The sequence below is a fragment of the Meleagris gallopavo genome, chromosome 1 (assembly GCF_905368555.1).
Source record: "Meleagris gallopavo chromosome 1, MGAL_WU_HG_1.1, whole genome shotgun sequence".
Classification (NCBI taxonomy): domain Eukaryota; kingdom Metazoa; phylum Chordata; class Aves; order Galliformes; family Phasianidae; genus Meleagris; species Meleagris gallopavo.
In genome coordinates, this window is record NC_139404.1 from 79,122,197 (window position 1) to 79,143,954 (window position 21,758).

At 46.4% G+C, this 21,758-nt stretch overlaps 1 protein-coding gene across 1 annotated transcript in view; it reads left to right on the forward strand.

Moving 5' to 3' along the window:
* Positions 1–2,570: 2,570 nt before the first annotated feature.
* The window catches only part of CASQ2 (calsequestrin 2), a 31,235-nt gene continuing 12,047 nt past the window's right edge, over positions 2,571–21,758 (forward strand). Inside the window, exons 1-6 of the mRNA XM_003202719.5 lie at positions 2,571–3,015; positions 15,548–15,632; positions 16,549–16,649; positions 18,056–18,167; positions 18,627–18,700; positions 19,780–19,910. Coding sequence (XP_003202767.1) covers positions 2,782–3,015; positions 15,548–15,632; positions 16,549–16,649; positions 18,056–18,167; positions 18,627–18,700; positions 19,780–19,910 — 737 coding nt within the window. The 5' untranslated portion in view covers positions 2,571–2,781. The remainder of the gene's footprint in view (positions 3,016–15,547; positions 15,633–16,548; positions 16,650–18,055; positions 18,168–18,626; positions 18,701–19,779; positions 19,911–21,758) is intronic.

A 21,758-nucleotide genomic window follows, 5' to 3' on the forward strand; every position in this document is an offset into this window, starting at 1 on the left:
TGCTACTGGTATCCTCCCAGGGACAAAACAGCTCTGTATTAGTCTCAGGCACTTAACTTCTGTTCTGAACACCCTGAACAAATGAATCTGGAATTTCAGGTCTGTATTAGCTGGTTTGCAATGAGAACATCTGCTTTGACTAGAGTTCCACTCATTGGAATTAAGAAGTTCAGGTGACCAAGACAATTTAGGATTTATCCTGTCTTCACAGGATTATCCCTTTCTAGATCAAACACACAAATTCTGCCCCCTAGGAAGCATATAATCATATAAACCACTTCTGATATAGTGACGAAGGTATCTTAAGTTTCAGATGGATGCAGCCACAACTGAAATACCTCAGCAAATGCCCACTGAGTTTAGTACTAATAGTCCCACTGAGTTTCTGAGCAGTTTCTGAGATGGAGTCCCATTGACCAGGATATGTTGTTCAGCTGGAATAATTGCCCTTGAGGCAGAGGTGAAGCGTAAGTCACAGGCTGCTGCTACTCGTGCCACAAACAGACAGAATAGATGGGGTTAGAGTGAACAAGGCAATATTTTTTTTGTATCTAAAAAACCCCAAGAAATATTTGTTCATTTTTCAATAGCAAAAAGAGGAGGAAATGAAAATTGAATTGTGTCTATTTTAGGCACATGAACAAGATATTCAGATTAGAGAGAAGGCATGTCAAAAATAACTTGAGTGATATGAAAGTGGAGCAATTGCTGTAGATCTACAAAAATAAAAGGAGGGCAGGAGCCTGGGAAGTTGATTTTGAAGTATCTGTGAACATTTCATTTTTGCAACCCTGTCTGATGTGTGCCTGCTTTAAAACATGCTCTGATGGCAAGAACAGCCTATTCCTGCACTCCAAATACATGGAGTCCTTCAAAGGCAATCAGTCAGCCTAGCGTAGGCCTGATCATCACATGAGCTTAGTTCTGTGCTTTACAGACCAAACATTTAGCAAAAACCTAGCTGTTGTCACCCACTATGGCAGAAGTCTTGCATCTCCTGCTATCAGCAGTCAGATTTATCCAGGTTTTTCACATCTCCCTCTGAAAATGACAGCCCTCACAGTGGGGAGTGAATTTCAGAGGCTGTCTTGCTCCGGCTACTACCTGGATTTCTCAGCTTCCCTCATTAGGACATCAAGTTGCAAACAAATTCCTAGAAAGACAAGACCAGAAAATAAGATGTTTTGGAAATAGGACAGACTTCAAAACTGTTGTCCATAGAGTAGCAGCTCATGTGTCGTGCACTATGTTGGAAGTGACATCTATGGGGGATATGTGCTCCTACATCACCCAGAAGTGAGGTATAATTGCTAAATAGCACTCACTTTTTGCCCCGAGCAAACATCAAAATACACACAGAATTAAATAGGACCAGGGACATCATCTCCTCACAAATGTGAATGGGGTAAGGGTACGATGGAGCAGTGTGCAAGAAGTAGGCCTGATGAAGTTGTTTGTCTGCACATCATTTTGGCATTGGAGAGACCCCACTGTCACACTCCTCTTTGCCATCCTCCAAATATCTTCCCCAGCAGATCAGCATCATCCTGGCAAGGCTGGCCAGCAGCCAGCTGGCTTGCCTCCATGTCCCTGTTGCTGCCAGTCATGGGGCAGCAGTGACACACAGTCAGAGGAGGAGAGGAGGTGAAAGAATGTGCCACTGCACCGGGAACAGGGAAACAGTCATCATTCTTCATTTCACTTCTTAGGAGATACAGCAAAGCTCTGTGAAAAGACCTTCAGGGACAACAGACAGGTCCCCGAGGCTGGAAGGCCAGCAGCAGTGGTGTCATCTGCCCATCATCTCAAGGAGGCCCATGTCTCCTGCCCAAAGGCACCAGTGTAAATCTTGCCCTTATTCTTTAGTGTGACAAGGCTTTAATCGGTAACCAGCAATCTCTGGGACTTGGCAACTGCTGTGTGAGTGAGAAGCTTCCCTGTACTTTGGGATTATGGTTGTGAGCAGGAGATCCCAGGGCCAGTAGATCTCCTGGCACTCTGTTAGCAGAGAGAGTGTTTCAGAAAGGAGCTTGAATTCCATCAAGCAAATCAAGTTCGTGCCCCAGGCAGTGTGACGGTGTCTCAGGAGTGCTCACCTCCTTTACTGTTGTGGAAATGTGACTTTTCCTCTAGTGGTAGTGATAAGTCTGAAACAATTTTATCCAAGCTCTGTTATCCACTGCCTAATCACTGCGATGCCCAAGTGGTTACAGAGATACCCTTGTTACAAAAGGCAGCCAATATCTTCTATTTTTGCTAAGCCCTAGTAGGACGGAGTGTGCCTTGGCTCTCTGTATAAATGAAGTCTGCCCCTTCCCCAAATCTGCCTGCATCCTCCCAGCATTGCCAACCTCCACTCTCTCCTGCACTCCCTCACACTCCCTCTCACTCACTCTCTCACTCTCAGATGATGCAGAGTGCCAGCAAGTCCCTCAATGCTGTCATATCTGTCCTTTTTATTCATTGCAGGGTTTATTTTTAGCCTGAAACAACTGCTTCCTAAAAATGGAGTTCCTAATGACACGGGAGCTGGACATAGCTATGTAAGGTATCCAGGGCTTGGCCTGACAGCTTCTCCTGTCTGTCTCTTTGTTGTGAGCCCAGGACAGCAAAGTTTGTTGCTTGCCACCAGCCTTGCAGAGCTTGGACTGAACACTAGGAAGGCAGCAGAAAGAGAAAGTCGGTGCAGACTCCCACTGGAGCCCTTGGCCTCCTTCTCTTCCCAAACTGAGAAGGAGAGAGACTTTTGCCAGCGCTGCACTGAACTCCAAGGGTTCCCCAATGAGAGCGACTTGCTGGATCCTGGCAGGCTTTTGCTTGCTTTTCTGCTGCAAGGCAGAAGAAGGACTGAATTTCCCCACGTATGATGGGAAAGACCGAGTGATCGACCTGAACGAGAAGAACTACAAGCATGCCCTGAAGAAGTATGACATGCTTTGTCTGCTCTTCCATGAGCCCGTGAGCTCTGACAGGGTGTCCCAGAAGCAGTTCCAGATGACAGAGATGGTCCTGGAGGTAAGCACCACTGCGCGTCTCCCTGCCGGGTCATTGCCACTGCATGTCTGGAGTTATGGAGACAGGCCATGGGACAGTCAAGGGCCTGGTGGAAATGGCCAAAGGTTTGAGGCTGCTTGCCTGAGTATGATTTAGACCCCAAGCTCTGTGAAGCACAGGGTAAAGCTTTTGTTGTAGTCCTCTGAGTTGTTAGCTGGGAAATAGCCTTTCTGGGTGGTGCACCAGAAAACAGGGAAAAGCAAGTAACTGTGCACACACCAGCAGCATTAATTCAGCTTAGCTGAGCTTTTTCAGATCTCAGCACAGGTCTGAGTGCAGCCTGAAATTGTTAGGTCCCTTCTCCCTCTAGTATACCTTCCTTGGATTCAAGATTCCTTCCAGTTTCCTATTCCACTCAGAGCAAATAGCCAAGTCCCATTGAACTGTGTTGCAAATGGGTGTCCCAGCTCCACATCTCAAAACTCCCTGTTGGTGCAGCATTAAATCCCTTTTTGTTTTTCTGACACTTGGTTGCCTGCTTGGAATAAGTCTGTAGCTACTTGTTAATACAGCCGTTTGTTTCCGTGCTGGAAATAAGCATTGTTAATTCTTTGGTGAAAGAATGATTAATTAATCCTCAGTAAAATAAATCACACTAAAAATTACAAAGTAGATTCATTGCATTCTTTCTTGTAGTGTGGCTGTAATTTAGGGACTTAGAGCAGTAAACCTTGATAGTTGTTCATTTCCTCCCAGGGACTTAGAAATATTCCTTCTTAGCTAAAAGACACATTTGCATGGAAAGTGAGATTTGCAGAAGAAATACATAATCTCTATTTTTCAAAGACAAAACGCATTGCATCTTTTTAAGTATAGCAAATGTGATTTAGAAAATATTCTCACTGAGTGAGGGCTAGGACCTGCAAAAGTGCCAAGTTCAAGGTCTACTGACCTCCTCAACAAGGCAAGCAAGAAAGATTCAAACCTGACCAGATTTTATTCACCTGTCAGGAAACAGTTACTTGTTCCAGGTGAGTGATCAAATAACACTTGGCAAGGAAAAAATAACCTTGGAATTCCAGCTGAAAAGTTTATGGCTGGTAGTATAATTGCATTGTTGTTTAATAGGATAGCTATTTTGTGCTTGATAGATGGCAAGCATTTACTAAGTGTGTATTTATAGAAACCTGGCAGAAGCAGGTACCCGTTGTACACTGTTGGTTGTACTCCCCTGGACACCTATCCCCATGTTAGCAGTCAACCATACTGAGTGTGCAGTTGCTACAATGCAGCATGTGTTCGAGCTTTTATTTTGCAGGACTTGCTTCAGAGGGTGAATACATTAGCTTAGGACTCTGGTGGTTTGGTTTCCAATTGCTTCTCTTCCATGGAACTCTGATGTGACCTTGGGCAAGAGATTGAGGATTAGATCCGCAGCAGACCTTATGTCATTGTAGTGCTCTGGTTCACTAATGCTCAGCTACAAGCTGACCATTCTACAGACCTCAAAACTTGCACTGCTGATTCAGAATGTGTTGAAGTTCCCCATTGTCCCCTGGGCTGGGAATTGCAGCAGCAATCTTACAGTTCCCACACAGCAGAGATCGGCAGACTGGACACTCCTTTGCCACAGACACCCAAGACTTGGATTGGATCTGAGAAAGCAACAGAGAAAGTGCTGCATAGGACACAGACCACCAAGGTGCTGGTGCTCTTAATTTCTGTACTAACTTAACCACTGCAGTGAGCTAGGTTTTAACCTTCTCCGTCTGGTGACAGCACTCAAAGCTTCACCTCCCTCACCTCAAGTCATAAATGTTGTGTGGCAAGGATAGCTCTCAATCTGCCCTGCCTCTGGGAGGATGCCTATATGGAGCATCTCATGCTTACTTATTGTATTAAGGATTTACTTTCTGGAGCATCTCACATTTTTTCACCTTATTTTATTGAGGATTTGCCTGATGACTCACAACAAAGTATGCTGCTTCCACAGCCTGGAAAACACCATGTCCTTAGCCTTACTTCTATAAAATTGTACTGGTCTCCATCATAAAGAATAATGGGAACCCTTCACACGAGACCTTCAGGCAGGTGTGGAGCTAAGCAAAGATCTGAGCTAATCATCTAAGGGTTATTACTTCCTATTGCCTGATGAACACAGGTATGTGTGTATACAGGAAGAAATAGGCTTCATGGATGTTAAGTCCTGAAAACCTCCAAAGTATCCACCCCTCCTCTATCTCACATGCACCTCAGAAGAAATGCATAGTTCCAAAGACCAAAGGCTTGAACAAATATCTTAGAACAAGGAAAAAATGTGGAGAGATTCAGTAACAGGTCCCTCCAGATTTGCTAGGACAAAATTCCAGATGTGCCTAGGTAATAGATAGTATGGCATATTATCAAAGCAAGCAGAAGTCCCAGTAGCGCCTGCTGGTCCCTTCTTCACTTTAGACCCAGTCACTGGTTTAGGTCTCAGCACGTGAAAAAAGACATGGCTACAAAACATCCAAGGAGGGCAGGATGGGCCTAGACAACACTCCTACAATCCAGGAGCAAATTGTCCCTTGGCTATGGTTTCATCCAAATACATTGGTCATAGTCATCAACAAGCTTGGATTGGTTCAACTAGTAGCTAACAGGGCTTGAGCTCATGTGGCAGCACTTCCCTCTTTCAGAGTCTCTTCCCTTCCAAGTCCCTGCTCTGTTTGAAGCTTGCAATGCCTAAATTATGTCTGAGATCTCCCTGGAAAATCTGTTTGAAAATGACCAAGAGCTTGAAACTTTATTTGTGGAGGCAGCTGACAGACAAACCAGGAGGCCAGAAAGAAGAGAATAGTGAGGGTCTCATTTCCTTAGGGAAACGTGCTGAAAACCTGACAGCATAAGTGAAGTTAAGCACACAGTTAAGGTCTTGATCCATTTAGAACCACAAACATCAGGGTGAGGAGAAAGTGATATGCCAGGAAAATTCTCCTCCCCATTACAAATGCCCAGTGTGTGGAGCTGACCAGCAGAATCTCAGGAATATTCACCGGGTATCATCAGATAAAGGGATGCTGTGACTACACTGATATTACGGGATCTTCAGCTCTCTCCACCCAGTCCTATTGGGATCTGCCACTGGATTCCCACACAGCCCAGCATGCCCTTCCAATTTGGAAAGGCAATGAAGAAGATCATCAGCTGACCTGGCAGCCCCTACCATTTACTCTGTTGTCTTTTTGTCTTTTCCAACCAAGGCAATTCTATGGCTCTGAGTTGATGAGTATGGCTGCTTCACATCTCAGACTAAGGGGCTCTTACGCTCCTTTGCTTCCCTTTCTCCCTCCACTCACCCCAACTCCTGCTGAACAGCTCCTCTAGGTTGTGAGGAAAATCCTCCACTCTAGATGATGACCCAGCAGTCTTGAGGACAGTGGTAACAGTTCCTACCCTGTGGCAATTTTTCTAAGAGCCCTGCATGCCCTGTGAGGTGAGCACAGAGAAGGAGATCACACACAGTCAGACACAAAGCTTCACAGTGCAGATTTAAGTGCCAAGTAAGACAAAAAGCTACTTGTCCCCAAATCTCTCAACTTTAATGGAAAAAGGGTGAAAGAGGACAAGAACAAAGCAGGGAAACTTAAAATATCTGTTCTGCTACTCTTCTTCTTTGCAACTCTCCTATTTCCTCCAATCTCATATCACTGCTTAACAGACCTCTCCCTTCTCCCTCTCATCTCCAAACCCTTCCCAAATATTGGGAGAGCTTTGCTTTCCAGTGGACCAGTCTGTCTCTAAGAATCATGTTACAAAAATAAAGAGCAGCGGGGTAAGGGATTTTTATTTTGCACATGAGAAGCTCTCTCCACCAGCAGAGGCTGTCTTAGTGCAGAGCAGGCTGCCTGCAAAGCAGACATTGCATCTCCCTCCCAGTGTCCAAGTATAATCAGTACTACTTGTGCTGTGAGAGGGAAATATAGCTTTTGAGTTCAACAGAATAAGGGTTAAAGTGAGCATAAGGTCTAATTCACTTGAAAGCAAGGACTCACTTTCAAGTGCTGACACTTGTAAAGCTCCACTCACAGGCTTTCAACTGAGAATGGAAAAATCAATTAAGATTTGTCTGGTTTTGGGGCAGTTCCACCCATCTGGTCTTCAAATCATTTTAGTGCTGATAGCTCCTGTGAGAGCTCAGAAACATGTCATATGTAGCAAAAAGGCCTTCTCTTCTGATCCAACATAGGAAAAAAGTTTGCAAATATAGGTATGTATAGACATTCATAGGAAGCAGTAGCTGAGACATTATCCCCATGTCCAAACAGAGTACAGGAGAATATAAAACCAAGAGCTTTCTTTCAGCACCCTTATCAGTTTGTTTCATAGACTCAGTTTTCAACCTTTTTCTTTGAAAATAGTATGTTCATGAGACACTAGCTCAGTATGACTTCCTTGGCTGGGTAAACATGTTATACATTGAGTGCCACAGAAACTGCCTGGTCCCTGCGACCCTACAGAGCAAATCGTCAGGGTGAGAGATGGGGCACACCTAGAGAGGTACCTGAAGAAGCCTACAGCATGAGTACCTCATAATACAAGTAATAAAACAAGTTGCCACAGCTGCTGAGGCAGTGGCTTCCACTGCAGATAAGTTAAAGCAAAAGGTTAGGAAGGAAGGGAGAGAGAGGAAAAGATGTGCACTGCTTCCTTTGGCCTCTGAGACAATGTAAGTACATCTCAGTCCATTAACAGCTCAGAGCACTGATTTCGGCAGCAGCACTAGGAAAGTTTCACTCCCTGACATGCCAATCATAAAAGAAGCTACAGAGAGCTCCCCAGTCTGTAGATGGGCACACTTACACCCAGGCACAAATGGATAATTTGGCCTTTCTGTATAACTTGTGGTAGAAACAATTTCCGAGACTACTTTAATTCCTATCACCTAGTTTCCTTTCCCAATACCCCTCCATCCATCTCATCACTGAGGTTGATGCCTGGCTGCCTGAGCAGCTTCTAGCATAAGACCCCCATTTCCACCACCACCTCCCTCTTGGAAAGGCATCCTTCATGTCCAGTCATGTATGGTCAGAGGGAGAGAAGTATGCTGCTGGCTGTTCTCAGAGTAGGAAATAGCTGTCATCCCAGTGTCTAAGGGAAATTCAGCAGACAGCCTCTGTAGGTGCCATGCAAGACCTTAAAGCAGTTGGAGACTCCTTCCATGGCACACCTTTGTTCTGAAATGCCCAAGAGATGAGGAAAAGTTGTGAAAAGCCCATTCTTCAAACCTCAGTCATCCTACCACACCAATTAGGCTCCCTAGAAACATGCCAGTAGGAGTTTTCTGATGCATTCTTGATATCCAGGAGGCAGGATCACACTTCTGTCTAATAAGATGCCATTGACCTATCATAATGCACTGTAAGTGGGCATCCAAAGGACTGGCCTGAGAAATCATTCACTACTGGGCATAGAATATTGCAAGTTGGAAGGGACCCATAAGGACCGAGTCCAGCTCCAGTGTATGTGTACTGTCACCATTTGTTCTCTGCCTCAGACCTTGACACTGCCCAGGAGACTGCTGAGGGCAGATAGCATCCTATGAGGTGGAGCAGGTACCACACTGCATTAGCTCCCACTGCCCTCATTCCAGAGCTCAGTCTGTGGTGCCCTTCATTTAAATCGAGCTGATCAAAGCCTGCCTCTACCCTGCATTTAAGCCTGAGCTTCACCCATGGGGAAAAGGGAAAGGAGATACAGTCATTCTCTTTAAAGCCCCAAGAGGGAGGGGAACTATTTAAGCACAAAGCCTGAGGACAAATGGGCTATGAATAAATCAAGTTTGGAAACTAGGGAGCTCCTATCACCAGAGTCAAGGGGAGAAGAACAGCCCAGTGAGTTTAAAGGACACTGACAGAGATTGAGCAACCTGGTCCAAATTCTGATGACCAAAGACGTCTTTTCGAGGCCTCTGTCCCTAAACATCAGTCACCCAGGCAAGGAATGAGTGGCCCAGGAAAGAAGTGACTTAGCAAGGTCCGAATTATCTTGTTTTACTTAATCCTCTGCACACTGGGATTTACCTACTTATAGAAAGAAAACCTTGCCCGAGGAAATAGAACAAGCAGTAGCCTCATGCGCGGTTCCCCGCTGCGCTGGCCCCTGAGCACTGCTGATGGGGCTCATTCCTGCACACGCTCTGGCGCAGCTCCGGTGCAGGCCAGCTGCACGACATGATACCTTCTCTTTCTGGGAACTTGCTCCTGCCCTGGCAGCCGACAGACTGAGCAGAGCTCTGACACCTCAAAGCCTGCGTAAGGAGACACTTGTTCTGAGCGTTTCCCTTGGGGCTGGTTGCTCACTGCTCCTTGGCTGAGTCCTCCTTCACCCCAAGGAACCTACTGCTCCCCCAGGGTCCCATACCGGTATGGATTCATGGCAGGAGCACCCAGATCCTCCTGTGGCACTCCAGGGTTTCAGAGGCATTGGCTCAGACCCACTGGGTCAGAAAACTGAGAAGTTTCCTTGGAGCTTGAAGCGTAAAAACACCTCGGGGTCTTGAGGAGGAGAAGGGGCTGTTGTGCACTGAGCTCACTTCCTTCCTCCAGCACCCACTTGAAAGCAGCTGGCTGCTGCTCCACATAGGTTTTGCTGTGGCATCCAGCCTTCACTTTCAAGCAAAGCTAGTTATAGCCTCACTTTTGTAGAGGAAAGCTCCCAGATTCCTCCTCCTGCCTCTGGTTCAGCAGAGTGGGGTTCAACAGAGAAGGTTCCACAGAGCAGCCCCAGGCACCAATCCACCTGCAGAGCTGAGGTCAGCACATGCACATTCGCAGCCCCAGACTGTCCTCAGTGTGCAAGCTGCTCGGCTGAATCGGCAAAACACCTGTGAAGCAATGCCAGCAGGCACCAGCCAACAGCAGCAGCAAGTGGTCCCTGCCCCATGGACGCTCACAGCCACCAGCATCATCTCCAGCTATCTCAGGGGCTTTAACTTACAGCTGACTAAAATTAGAGATGCCCGGGTGTGGATAAAAATACAGCCCTAGCTATGTGAAACCTTTAGGTAGGTGGCCAAAGAGCACATCATATGCCTGGCTAGGCTGAGCAGCCGAGTAGCTCTTAAAGGGCCGCAGCACCGTTCTTGGAGCACTACCTGTGAAAGGACCTCCCTCAGTGACCTTTGGGTGTTCTGTATTTGGGGGCTTGGCTTTTCACCAGGAGAGCAGCAACACCCTAAGAGGGCAGCTCCAGTGGTGGAAAAGGGCAGCAAGATGGGCCATGCTTTCTCTCTCCCGGCTCTGCTGCCAGGCCCTGTTGCAGCAGCTACTCAGCAGGCTCCTGCCCCTTCTCTGTGGCCATCACAATGCTTCAGGAGCTGTCATTCACCAGCCTGAGTTACCAGAGATCCAATACTTTTCTGATCGGTACCATGAGAGGATGCTGCATGGCACAAAACAGCATTAAGGAGAGCGATACCCCTCTGCTCTACTACAGATTGTTCAAAGAATGGAGAAGCCAACCACAGTGTAAAGGTATGAGTTCTGCAGAAGCTTTCAAAGCCTTTGGGGAAATACTCTAGTTTCTTGCCATATCTTCCTGTTGTTTCTGAAAATAAAAATAAGTTTTAAGACATTAAGTCATTCTCATCTTCACATCAGCATGTTCTGACCATCACCATGCTCTGCAGCTTTAAAGAGCAGAGCAACAGAAAAGTGGAAAGAAAGGTGACTTCCCATATAATCTCCCATTGCTCTTCTCTTAGTGTTGCTTCAGTTTTGCTCTTCTACCACTGACTGCTGGGAAACAGCAATTTCCCTGTGCATAGCAGAAGTACTCCCAAAGGCTATCAGAGACCCAGGTGTGCCCAGCACCCTGCCTCCCAGCCTGGGCAGCTGGGGAATGCCAGCCGTGCTGCTGGGGGGATCTTGACAGTGAAGTGAGAAGAAAATCCAGGCCAGAAACTCATAATGGCTCTCCACGATGAAAGACTGACTGTGCTGGGATACCTGTCTCATTCATCTCCACCTGTAACCCTCTCTACTGCATTTGTTCTGCCATTTGATGGCAAGATTGACACCAAATGTAAGGTTCAGAAGAATCACCACTGTCTGCAGCTGAAGCAGGTTTGCTGTCAAACAACCTATCACCTTTACAAGGGTGATGCTTCTGCTGCTTCTTGTAGCGTAGGATTTCAGAAGGATCCTATGAGTCTCCTTAAAGCTTCCCATCACCACACCTCAGTTCAGATAGTTATGGTAGTAGGAAGCTGAGATGCTCTAGCAAGGAGCTGTTTCCTTCCACCACCATTATTCAGATTGCTAGCACCTGCTGACACCACCCAACATCATAGAATCACAGAATTACGGAATGGCTTAGGTTGGAAGGGATGTTAATGATCATCTAGTTCCAACCCCTGATGAGACGGTGCTTTCTCACTCATAGGTCATAGAACTGTAGAATGGTCTTCAGGCTTCATTTGGAGCTGGCACTTCTCATCACTCTCACAGGGCCATGCACATGCCTATTCTCAAATGAGAATAGGGCTGTTACCTGAGGAAAACTCACAACTCCTGTTCCTGAGAATGCACAGGACTCAACTTGTGACCCCATGGCTATAAAGAGTGCACTGCAAAGGCTTCGTGCTTACGAGATAAAGGTTGCAAAATGTGCATGGCATACAACCTTACAAGCCCCTGCTGTCTTTGCTTGTGCTCTAAGCCCTGCCTGCCCTGAACCTCTTCATGTACCTCAGGGACTGCATGACCAGCTAAGCCCAGTTCTTCCGGGGCAGTTTCTCCCTCGCATCTCCCCATGCAGCTGTTGAAGCTAAATTACTCACTATAGAAGCTGACACAAAGGCAGGGGCTCTGGCTGGATGAGACTTTAAGCAATATGAATTTAAGGGGAGAAGAAGGAGTAGGAGCTGTGTTCTTACATTACAGCCGCCTCTGTTCCGAAGTTCTGAGCCAAAAGGATTGTCAAGATCAGAAACATTATCTGCATTTAAATCCCACTAGCATTATGGAATCAGAAAATACTGTAAGGGGATATACAAATGCTTGATACTGCAATGAGCTGGGGGCAACCAGCCAAGCTGCGTGCCTCTGGCATCCTCTATATGTTGCTGCCTGATGGGGTTCAAATGTGGATATGGGAATGCATGCACACCTGGGTACTGCTCAGACCCACCTGCCCCACTGGGAAGCAGCAAGCAGGAGTAACATCCAACCCCACAGAGCTGGCATTTGAAAATGTGACTGTAGGCACAGGCAGCCTGCAAAGGTCCCCTACCTTCCAGCAGTGCCAATGGAAAGAGCTGTACTGAGTTTCATGTTGCAGAAAGATTTTCCCAGTGAGGACTGAAGAGCTCTGTGGCTTGGCATGGGCTGTACTGCTCCCTCCTTATCTCATTATCCTGAAAGCTCCAACAAAGGAGAAAGGCTGCCAGCAGAGCAGTTCCGTCATTTGCACATGTACACAAACACACTCTCCTCTGTACACACACTATCTACATACACTCCCATCTATTCACATTCATCTTCTCCTGAGGTGAGTCTCTTCAGAGAGACATCTCACATGCCTGTAGGAGAGATTGTGCAGTCTCCCTCTGAGAGGTCTCCAAAAGTCACCTGGATGTGGGCCTGGCACCCTGCTCTGGCTGTCCCTGCTGAGAGCCGATGGACTCAGAGGGTCCTGCCAACCTCAGCCATGCTGTGATTCTGGGTTTTTTTGCCTCCCAAGCCCTAATGAAGTGCATGTTCCCACAGTCTTCCACAAAGAAGCTTCCATCCCATCCCTAATTTTCTAGACACATCTACTCTTTTCCAGCAAGCTCCCATGCTCACACACTCAACCCTGAAGAGCTATCTTGCATACTCTGCCATGTTCACATATGCTACTCCTGATCTAAGCCTCCACTTTTACAAACATCTCTCACTCCTGCTTGTGCCCAACCACTTGTCTGCAGCAGGTGTCACAGCCTCAGATGATGAAGGCACATTGCTGAGCTTCTTCAAACACCCCCAAGAAACTCTAACCATCTCCTGCACACACTAGTCAAGAGCTATAGGGCTCAAACTGCCTGGGCTGTATCTGGCACTTGACTAACAGATGTAAGTAAGTAGCCTGTAAGGCTGCAGCTAGAGGAAGTGTATTTACATGACTCGACAGTCTCAGCACAGCCAGAGCCTCAAACTTTGAAGAGCCTGTTGCTGGTCTACACAACTGCTTCAGTGCAGGGAGTCACACGTCCCCTAAAGCTTCTGATTCCCAGAGACTCCATCCCTTTTCCCAATAAAGGCACCTCCACACAAGAAGTGACCATCTTCTCCTATCATGTTGGACATCAGCTGATCTAACAAGGCCCAGGTGAGGGGACACCAGACTGATCATAGAATCATAGAATCGTAGAATCACCAAGGTTGGAAAAGACCTAAAAGATCATCCAGTCCAACTGTTCACCTATTACCAATAGCTCCCACAAAGCCATGTCCCTCAACACAACATCCAGTGATCAGACCAATGCTCTGATGCTTTATCCATAGATGTGTGAATATAGACCATTGCTCTACTGGATTCAGGCAGTGTCCTCTGTAAGCAAGAGCCCTGACTTGCAGCCTCCCTTTTATTTCCAATTATCGGTAGAGAGTGAGAGAAGATTAGCAAATCAACACAATTCCTTTACAACATGCAGCACCTCCTAAAGACAGCAGGCCAGGTAGCTGTGGGGGGTTAAGGTAATCGGGTGTTCCTGTTCCTTGATGACATTGTGAAATGGAGGGTATGCACTGCTGTAGGTACCATCCTTTGGAAAAAGAAGCTGAGATGCTGTGATGGTGGAGAATGTCTTTCTAGGGGAGCTCTGGGACATGCATTTGGTGGCAGGGAGAAGATAACCCTGTCCTTCAAATAAGTGTCACCGCTCTTAGCCTAAGTAAAGTCTCTGAGCCCATATCTTCAGGGTGCCTGCTGTTTTCCCCCAGGATTTTGAGACTTTTCCTCCATGATCCCTGCAATTGCCGGCCATCTGCAGGTGGGGACTATTTATAGCGGGGAGCCAAGGGGACGCATGGCCACGGACACAGCGGCGCTGGGTGACATTCAAACCGGCTTTGAGGTTGAGGGGGTGCTGAAATGGGCCCTGGAGGAGGGCACTACCATAAATCAGCTCGCCATCTCTCTGGCTGCAGCCTTTCTGCTGCACCCTCCAGTGAGTGGAGGTGGCCGTGCCCTAATAGGGACATCCCAGAGGCCTCCAACTCTCATTCCCTATCCCTAAATTCAGTAGGGTTTTGTGGATGGGAATGGGGCAGCAGCTGAGATGGGGCATGCTCCCTGTGGCAGGGTGCACTGGAGGGACAGCAAGGAGGCTGTCGGCATCAGAGGCATCTGTGAGCAGGAAAAGAGGGAGGAGGAGGGGGTGTTACAGCTGCTCGGGGGTCTTGAGATGGTGTTACCACTCCAGAGAGTGCCTGTGGATGAGGACGCTGCCCGCCTGCTTCCCAGGGCCGCCACATGTCCACGGCGCCCGGGAGGAATTTGCAGGGTCCCCACCACAGGGCACTTGCAGCGCGTCTCTCCTTTCCACAGATATCTATTTTCACAAATCAGGCAGGAATTTGATATCACCAAGAGGCCCCTTCATCAAAAATGGTGGGGATGGGCAGCAGTTTCCAAAGCTGCAAGGTGACAAATACGAGTGTGGCTGGGATTAGCCTTGTTTCCTGAGGAAACAGGGCAGAAAGGAGGACCCAGAGATGGGGAGCTGGCCGAAGTCAGGACAGGAGATGGGACTTAAGGCACTTAAGAGCAGAAGAGACTGATTTGGGTGTTAGCTTGACCATGTTGTCTTATTGCTGCACTGTTACCCTCTGACTGGCCCACAGTTCAATACAAGCTGGGGCATTAAGCATCACTGGATTTGGATTTCCTTCCAGAGGGACAACAAGACAAGCAATAAACGATTGATATAGGGAGATACATGGAGAGCCCAGGACAGAAAGGAGACACAGTGATGGCCAGGAGCACGTGGTGGTGTAGCACTGCTGTTTTCACAGAGCCAGGGTGCTTTTGCTACTGCATCATATATAAGCAGTGATACTTCTGCCACCTTCAATTTTCCAGCCACTGCTACCTAGCACCAAGCACTCCCAGAATTAAAACATCCTCAGTACCTGTATGTCACAGTCCCCTGTAGGAGACCATAGATGCATGAGGAAGGAGAGAGCTTTTGGTCTGCCAGAGGGTGTAAGTCTTCCTCCCAGCTGTTCCCACTACTTCGGTGTCACCAATGTGGCTGGGAACTCTCTCCTGATGCCCAAGTGTCAAAGCGCAGTTGGCAGCACGTGGTATCACCAGCAAACCCAGCGCTGTGACACAGTGGGAAGAAATCCAACCCTTATGACCTCCAGACAGCCTTATCTCAGCAAAGAGGCAACATGTGATGTGTGCCACCCATTGATGCTGCCTGGGAGCAAAATATGGGTCATCTGTGCTTCCTGTGCCATCCTGACAGGGCACAATGTCCTCCAGCATTCCTGCTGCTCATGCTGGACTCTGGTTTTCCCCACAGCTGGCAGCTCAGGTCCTGGAGCCTAGGAGCATCGGCTTTGGGATGGTGGATTCCAAGAAGGATGCCAAACTCGCCAAAAAGCTAGGTAAGTCCCATGTTTGCTAAGTTAAGTCCCATGTTTGTTATCTCTAGAACAGTTTGGATACCATGGTGTGAAAACTCCATGCTCTTCCTGCACAGAGACAGCTCTGATACAGTGATGCAGAACCAACATCTATGGAGGCAACACGTGTCCCCCAGATGCCATCTGTTTCCTGGAAGGGTGATCCCCAGCCACTAATAGGAACTGCAGCCTTGCAATGGCAACCAAGTGCCATCTGTTTCCTGAGTTGCTCCCCAGATATAAGAGGAGTCCTCCATCCTCCTGTTTCCACCCCTCGAAACAGCTGCCCTCTAGTAGCTACGTAGTATTTTTTCATATTTCATCTCACAAAGAATATGGAAATACTATGGCATGCAAATACAATGGTACTTAAATACCACACTAGGCTTAAGGCCAGAGACTTATTATGCCTTGTATACTGGACTGTAATTTTCTTTCCTAAATTAGAGGCTAAGAGTGACAGTGCATATGAAAATAAAGCAGAGAGCTTCTGCTTCTCCGGAAAGCAATACACAACCCTGTCATCATGCACTGCAGAGCTCAGAGCCCCTCATCTTGTAGCTTTCACCAAGATGGTGTGGCATTCAGTCCTCAGCTCAGTCATGTGCCAGCCTGCCTTCTGCACCATCTCCAACAAATGCTTCTAACTTTTACCAAAGCAAGCTAAGCATATTAGAGTTTAAAATTTGCTTTGGCTTCTTGCTCATTTTTTACATTCACAGAGTTAATGTAACTCTGACTCAGGAGATCATTAGGATTGTTTCTAACTTGACCAACCAAGTCAACAGGCAACTGCATTTCCCCAGGAGGTGTTGCTAGAATAACCAGCAAGATGCTTCAATGTAAAAAGAGCGATGCTTTTCCTGATCACATGATATTTCCTGTCTCCTTCTTTCAGGCTTGGTTGAGGAGGGAAGTCTCTATGTCTTTAAGGAGGAACGGTTGATTGAATTTGACGGGGAACTGGCCACGGATGTCTTGGTGGAATTCCTCTTGGATGTAAGATAAGTTCAGACAAAGCCTCTCAGAGAAGACCTTGCACTCACTTTGCAAAAAAAACCAGGTTATCTCTATTTGAAACTCCATCCCTGTTTGCTGCACACCAGCATGCAAATGATGTTGTTTGCCAACTTCCCAAATACTTGACTGACCACAAGTTCCCAGAAAAAGCCAGGACCTTTATATGTCACCAACCACTTATGTCTTAAATATATTTTTCTCTCTTTCCTATTTATGGAATATTTGGTTGCTCAACCAGGGAGCAAGCAACAATCGCACATAAATTCCAACTAAAGCAGGGCTTTTTTGGCAGCCTGGTAGTGATGGAGTCCTCATTTATGTTGGCTTGAACCCTAACAACACAACAGCAGGAGGGAGTTGTGCACAGTGGAGCATTACTGGTAAGGGGTGCAGCATAAGTCACCTCACGAGGCTTCATTTGCCATGCTTTGTGATGCACCATTGATAAAACAAGTTCTGCAAAGAAAGTAGGAGAGTAAGGATTTCTGTTTGTATGTTTTCCACTCAAGGAAAAACACATAGAAAAGCCTGGAAATAAAAGCAAACACATCAGTGGTACCTGGACAGCCTGATCTCAAACAAACCCTGTATTTCTCTACTCCTCTACAGGTTATGCAGTGGCATGCCTGCATTTGTTTTCCTAGTGAAGCCGCACCCAATTTACACCAGTATTGCTTGGCATATCAAAACAAAACAGAACAAATAAATAAATCAGACCAAATCCTTCCCCCAGCAGTGTCTGGTTAAGAAACAAAGTTTGGACTAAAACTAGGATAAACTAGAAGATTTGTCTTCCAACTTTTTCGTCAGAACTCTGATACGTCTGGGGACAAAGAACAGATTTAACCCACCATGCATGTGTAGATCAGCCAGTAAATTTCACTTCTAGACTTCCCACTGCTCCAAAAAATTGTTTGGTCACACTCTAGCATGTTCCTTTTAAATATTTTTCCAAAATATCTTTATAATGATCTCTTCTAGCAAGCTACACTTAAAAACAGGTATATCCCTCATTCACAGAAGAACATAGTTCTCATATTGCAGTCCTTTCAACCATTCTACCATCTTCACAGCCTCTCCAAAGCCAGCTGCAATTACTACACTTTATCTCCCATCACAGCATCTATTTGGGTCACCCATACCTCTCTCAGTATCCCTCTGAATGCTTCAGCCTGTGCAATGAACCTATTAAGTGCTCCTTCTGAAGGTGACCCACATGTCTCAGTTAGTTTCTCACAGAGAGGCAGAGAGCACCAAACAAGGTTTCCAGCAGCAGATAAATTGGGTGACCTCTTTCTCCCCACTTAAGCAGCTAGTGACACAGTCTGGCAGTTACAGGTTGGTGCAGCAAATTGTTGTGTTATCAAATGCATTTGTCATGGCAGTTGCTAGAAGACCCTGTTGAAATCATAAACAGCAAGCTGGAGCTTCAAGCCTTTGACCAAATTGATGACGAAATCAAACTGATCGGCTACTTCAAAGGAGAAGACTCTGAACGTAAGATGAATATGTTCCTTGTGGGGCTTGGAGCCTTGGTGGGGGTGCTGGGGATTATACCTTCCTGTTCATTAACATTAAGGAGACAAGAGGTTGCAGTGCAATAGTCACTGGAGGATGAGGTAGGGTTGCAAGTGAGCTTCTGCTTTTGCTGTGCATAAGCCCATTTCTACACCAACAGCAGTCACCCTTGGACTTGCTTCACAGGGCTGCTGATTTTAGCCCCTTCTTAATGTAGCATTTTGGGATTTGTAGTGGGGCTGCACAAAGTGTATTCTGTTCACTCTACGTGAAATGGTTCTTGTTTGTAAATCCTGAAGGTGTGTATGAAACATAGTAATGTCATCTGCTCTATTTTGTAATAATTTATATTTGCTCATTCCTGGTGCCTCCTGTACTGATCAGAATGAGACCAGCTGTCTATGAAATCTTTCCTTCATTCCCCTTTTCTCCTTACAGATTACAAGGCATTTGAAGAGGCTGCTGAACACTTCCAACCATACATCAAATTCTTTGCCACATTTGACAAAGGGGTAAGCATCCACACACCTCATCATGGGAGATGACAGACTCCTTTCTGCACAGCTTAAAGCCTTTCCACTGCAAAGGTGTGGGCTTTGAAGCAAGAAATTGAGAGCAGGCTTTCCCTAAAACTCTGAGCGTGAGGGTTAGAGTGGCCACAAGCATCCTATTCCAGGTAACTTTTTGTGCAAGAGGGTTGAACCAGATGACATCAGAGGCCCCTTCTAGCTCAACCATGCTGTAATTTTGTGAACTACCGGTCAACAGTGCTTCCACCTTCCTTCAGCTCTGCATCTGCCCCTGGCCCTCCTAGACCACAAGCTGTCACTTGCACATTCACAGTGGGCATGTCATTGCAAAGATAGATCAAGGCTGGTATGCGTAAGTGAGGACTGGGAGTCTTTTGCTCTGTTGTAGCTCATCTCCTCCTTTGCTATTTGAGGCTGTTACATCTCAAATGGACAAGATAGGTGTACTCTGGCTTCAGGCTCCTCGTGTGCAACAGCTAGACAGAAATGAACTGGAATGGAATGGAATAAATGAGAGCTGTTCAAATAGGGGTCATTAAGACATATAAATCAGCAGAAGCATATTGTGCAAGAAGATGCCATGTTTATCACAAAGCCTTGCTCTGTCTGTAATTTCCAAATCCACAACTTATACAGCATTTTCCAGAAGCTCAGGATGTTCCTGGATTTGGTATCTGGCTCTAGCTTCTCATTTTGAGCATTCCTGTAACTTGTAGTATTTGTGTCTGCTTTTGCATTGGCTCTGTTCCAAGATTAAAAGCCATTTCTGCAGTGGGGAGTCAGATTTGGATCTGGATTTGAGAACCAGCTCCATTAGGCTTGCAGGACAAGGACCCTAGCCTTGCTCTCCCATAGTGCTTGATACTGGCAGTGCAGAAAGCATCAGTGCTTTTTTTTTTTTTTTTTGCAAGGAAATATTCATTCATATTTTGCTGGCCACACTAAGAGTGCACTTTGAGGGATTGAAAATTGCTTGGCCTCAACTCTTCCACCAGCAAAGGCTCTGGATTCCCAGGAGACACCTCAGGCTCACTCACCTGTGACCATTTGAACTCCCACAGGTTGCTAAGAAACTGGGTCTGAAGATGAACGAGGTGGACTTCTATGAACCATTCATGGATGATCCTGTTCACATCCCCGATAAACCTTACACAGAAGAGGAGCTGGTTGAATTTGTGAAGGAGCACAAAAGGTATGTAGCAGTCAGGACTCTCCTGGCCATGATAAGAGGGCAAAGGTGCTCTGAAAGTAATTCCTCCTATTTATTTCTGTGGAAAATATGACAGATGCAAAGATCACAATAACACTGTCTGATAGAGCAAATTCTCAGCCACAAAGCACTAATTTCAACATAGTCGCCATGATTACTAATTCATTTTCACCAGTGAAACAAGAACCTACATGCCACTCTCACTGAAATCTGTGCTAGTGGAAGTGACCCACTGTTTCACAGCTGCTATGATGATGTTGTTGCCCATGCAGTTCATCTTTCATTGGCCTCAAAAAGATGGAAGTCAGAAGGTGCCAAATCTGAACTATACAGTAGGTATGGTAGGACAGTCCAGCCAAGACTGGCAGTCTGCTCCGTGGTCTTCAGACTGGTATGTGGCCTGGCATTATCGTGTTGCAAGAGAAAAGCTGTATTCTTCTCTAGCCTGAATTTGAAAGTTCGAGCCTTCATCTTAGTCAGTGTCACAATGTAGTGGTCAGAGTTGATGCTTTGTCTGGGTTCTAGGAAATCTGGCAGGATCACCTCTTTTCTGTTCCAAAAGACAGTACACATTACTTCATTCACTGAGAGGTGTATCTTGAATTTTTCTTTGATGGGGAATTCACATGTCGCCACTCCATGGACTGTCATTTTGATTCTGGCTTATAGTGTTGACACCACATCTTGTCACTGGTAAAGATACAATCCAGGAAACTGTAATCTTCAGCCTTGTATTGGTTAAACAGGTCCTGTCAACTTTGCATACAGTGTACTTTCTGTTCCAGTGTGAGAATCTGTGAGACCCATCTGGCACTGCAATATTCCAATGTTGTCGCCATCGTTTCTAATGCACTGAAGCTGATATTCAGTTCCATACATAGTTCTGTAGCTGTAATCTGCTGATTCATGTGGATGAGCTGATCAAGACACTCTTCATTTCATGGTATGACAGCTGTACATGGCCATCTGAAACATGGCTTGTCTTTCACATTGCCATTGCTGCTGATGAAATGCTCCACCTACTGCCTCACTGTGCTGACATCCCCTGTTTGGTGTCCACAAATGTTCTACTAGTGTCAATGAATGTAATTGAGTGCCATTTTTTTTCTGCATGGAGGAATTAAATGACACACTTTTTGCTTCATATGCTATTCCATATCAGACCCCATTCTGTTAGACCGCTCCTCTGCTGCCATCTGTCACATGGCAAAGATTCAACCTCTACTGTCATAGCACTGACATCTGCTTCTGATGTCATGGGCCAAAATAATAAAATAGGAGGCAGTACTTTCAGAGCAGCCTTTGTATAAAGGGCATAACTTCCTATGAGGTGCTCTATTAAGTACTGCACTGCCAGACAGTCTTAGGAAGGGACTGTTCTGTCCTGATATATCTCTGAGCTGGTGTGGCCTCAATTAGAGAGGTTTTGTGTGCCATAACATAGGAGGAACATAAAATTGTTACAGAGTAACCAAAGGAGGGCTACAAAGATAGGGAAGGGTCTGGAGGCAGGGTGTATGAGCAGCAGATGAGGTCCCGTGGTTTGCTTGCTCTAGAGCAGAGGAGGCTGAAGGAAGGCCTCATGGCGGCCTGCAGCACTGAGCTCTGCTTGCTGGTGACAGAGACAGCAATCAAGGGAATGGCATGGAGTTGTGTCGGGAAAGGTCAGGTTGGGGGTTAAGAAAAGGTTCTTCACCAGAAGATGGTGAAGGCTGCCCAGGGCAGTGGGCACAGCCCCGAGCTGCCAGAGTTCAAGACTCTCAGAGTAGACTAGAGGGAATGGCATCAAGTTGTACCAAGGAAGGTTTGGGTTGGATATTATGAAAAATG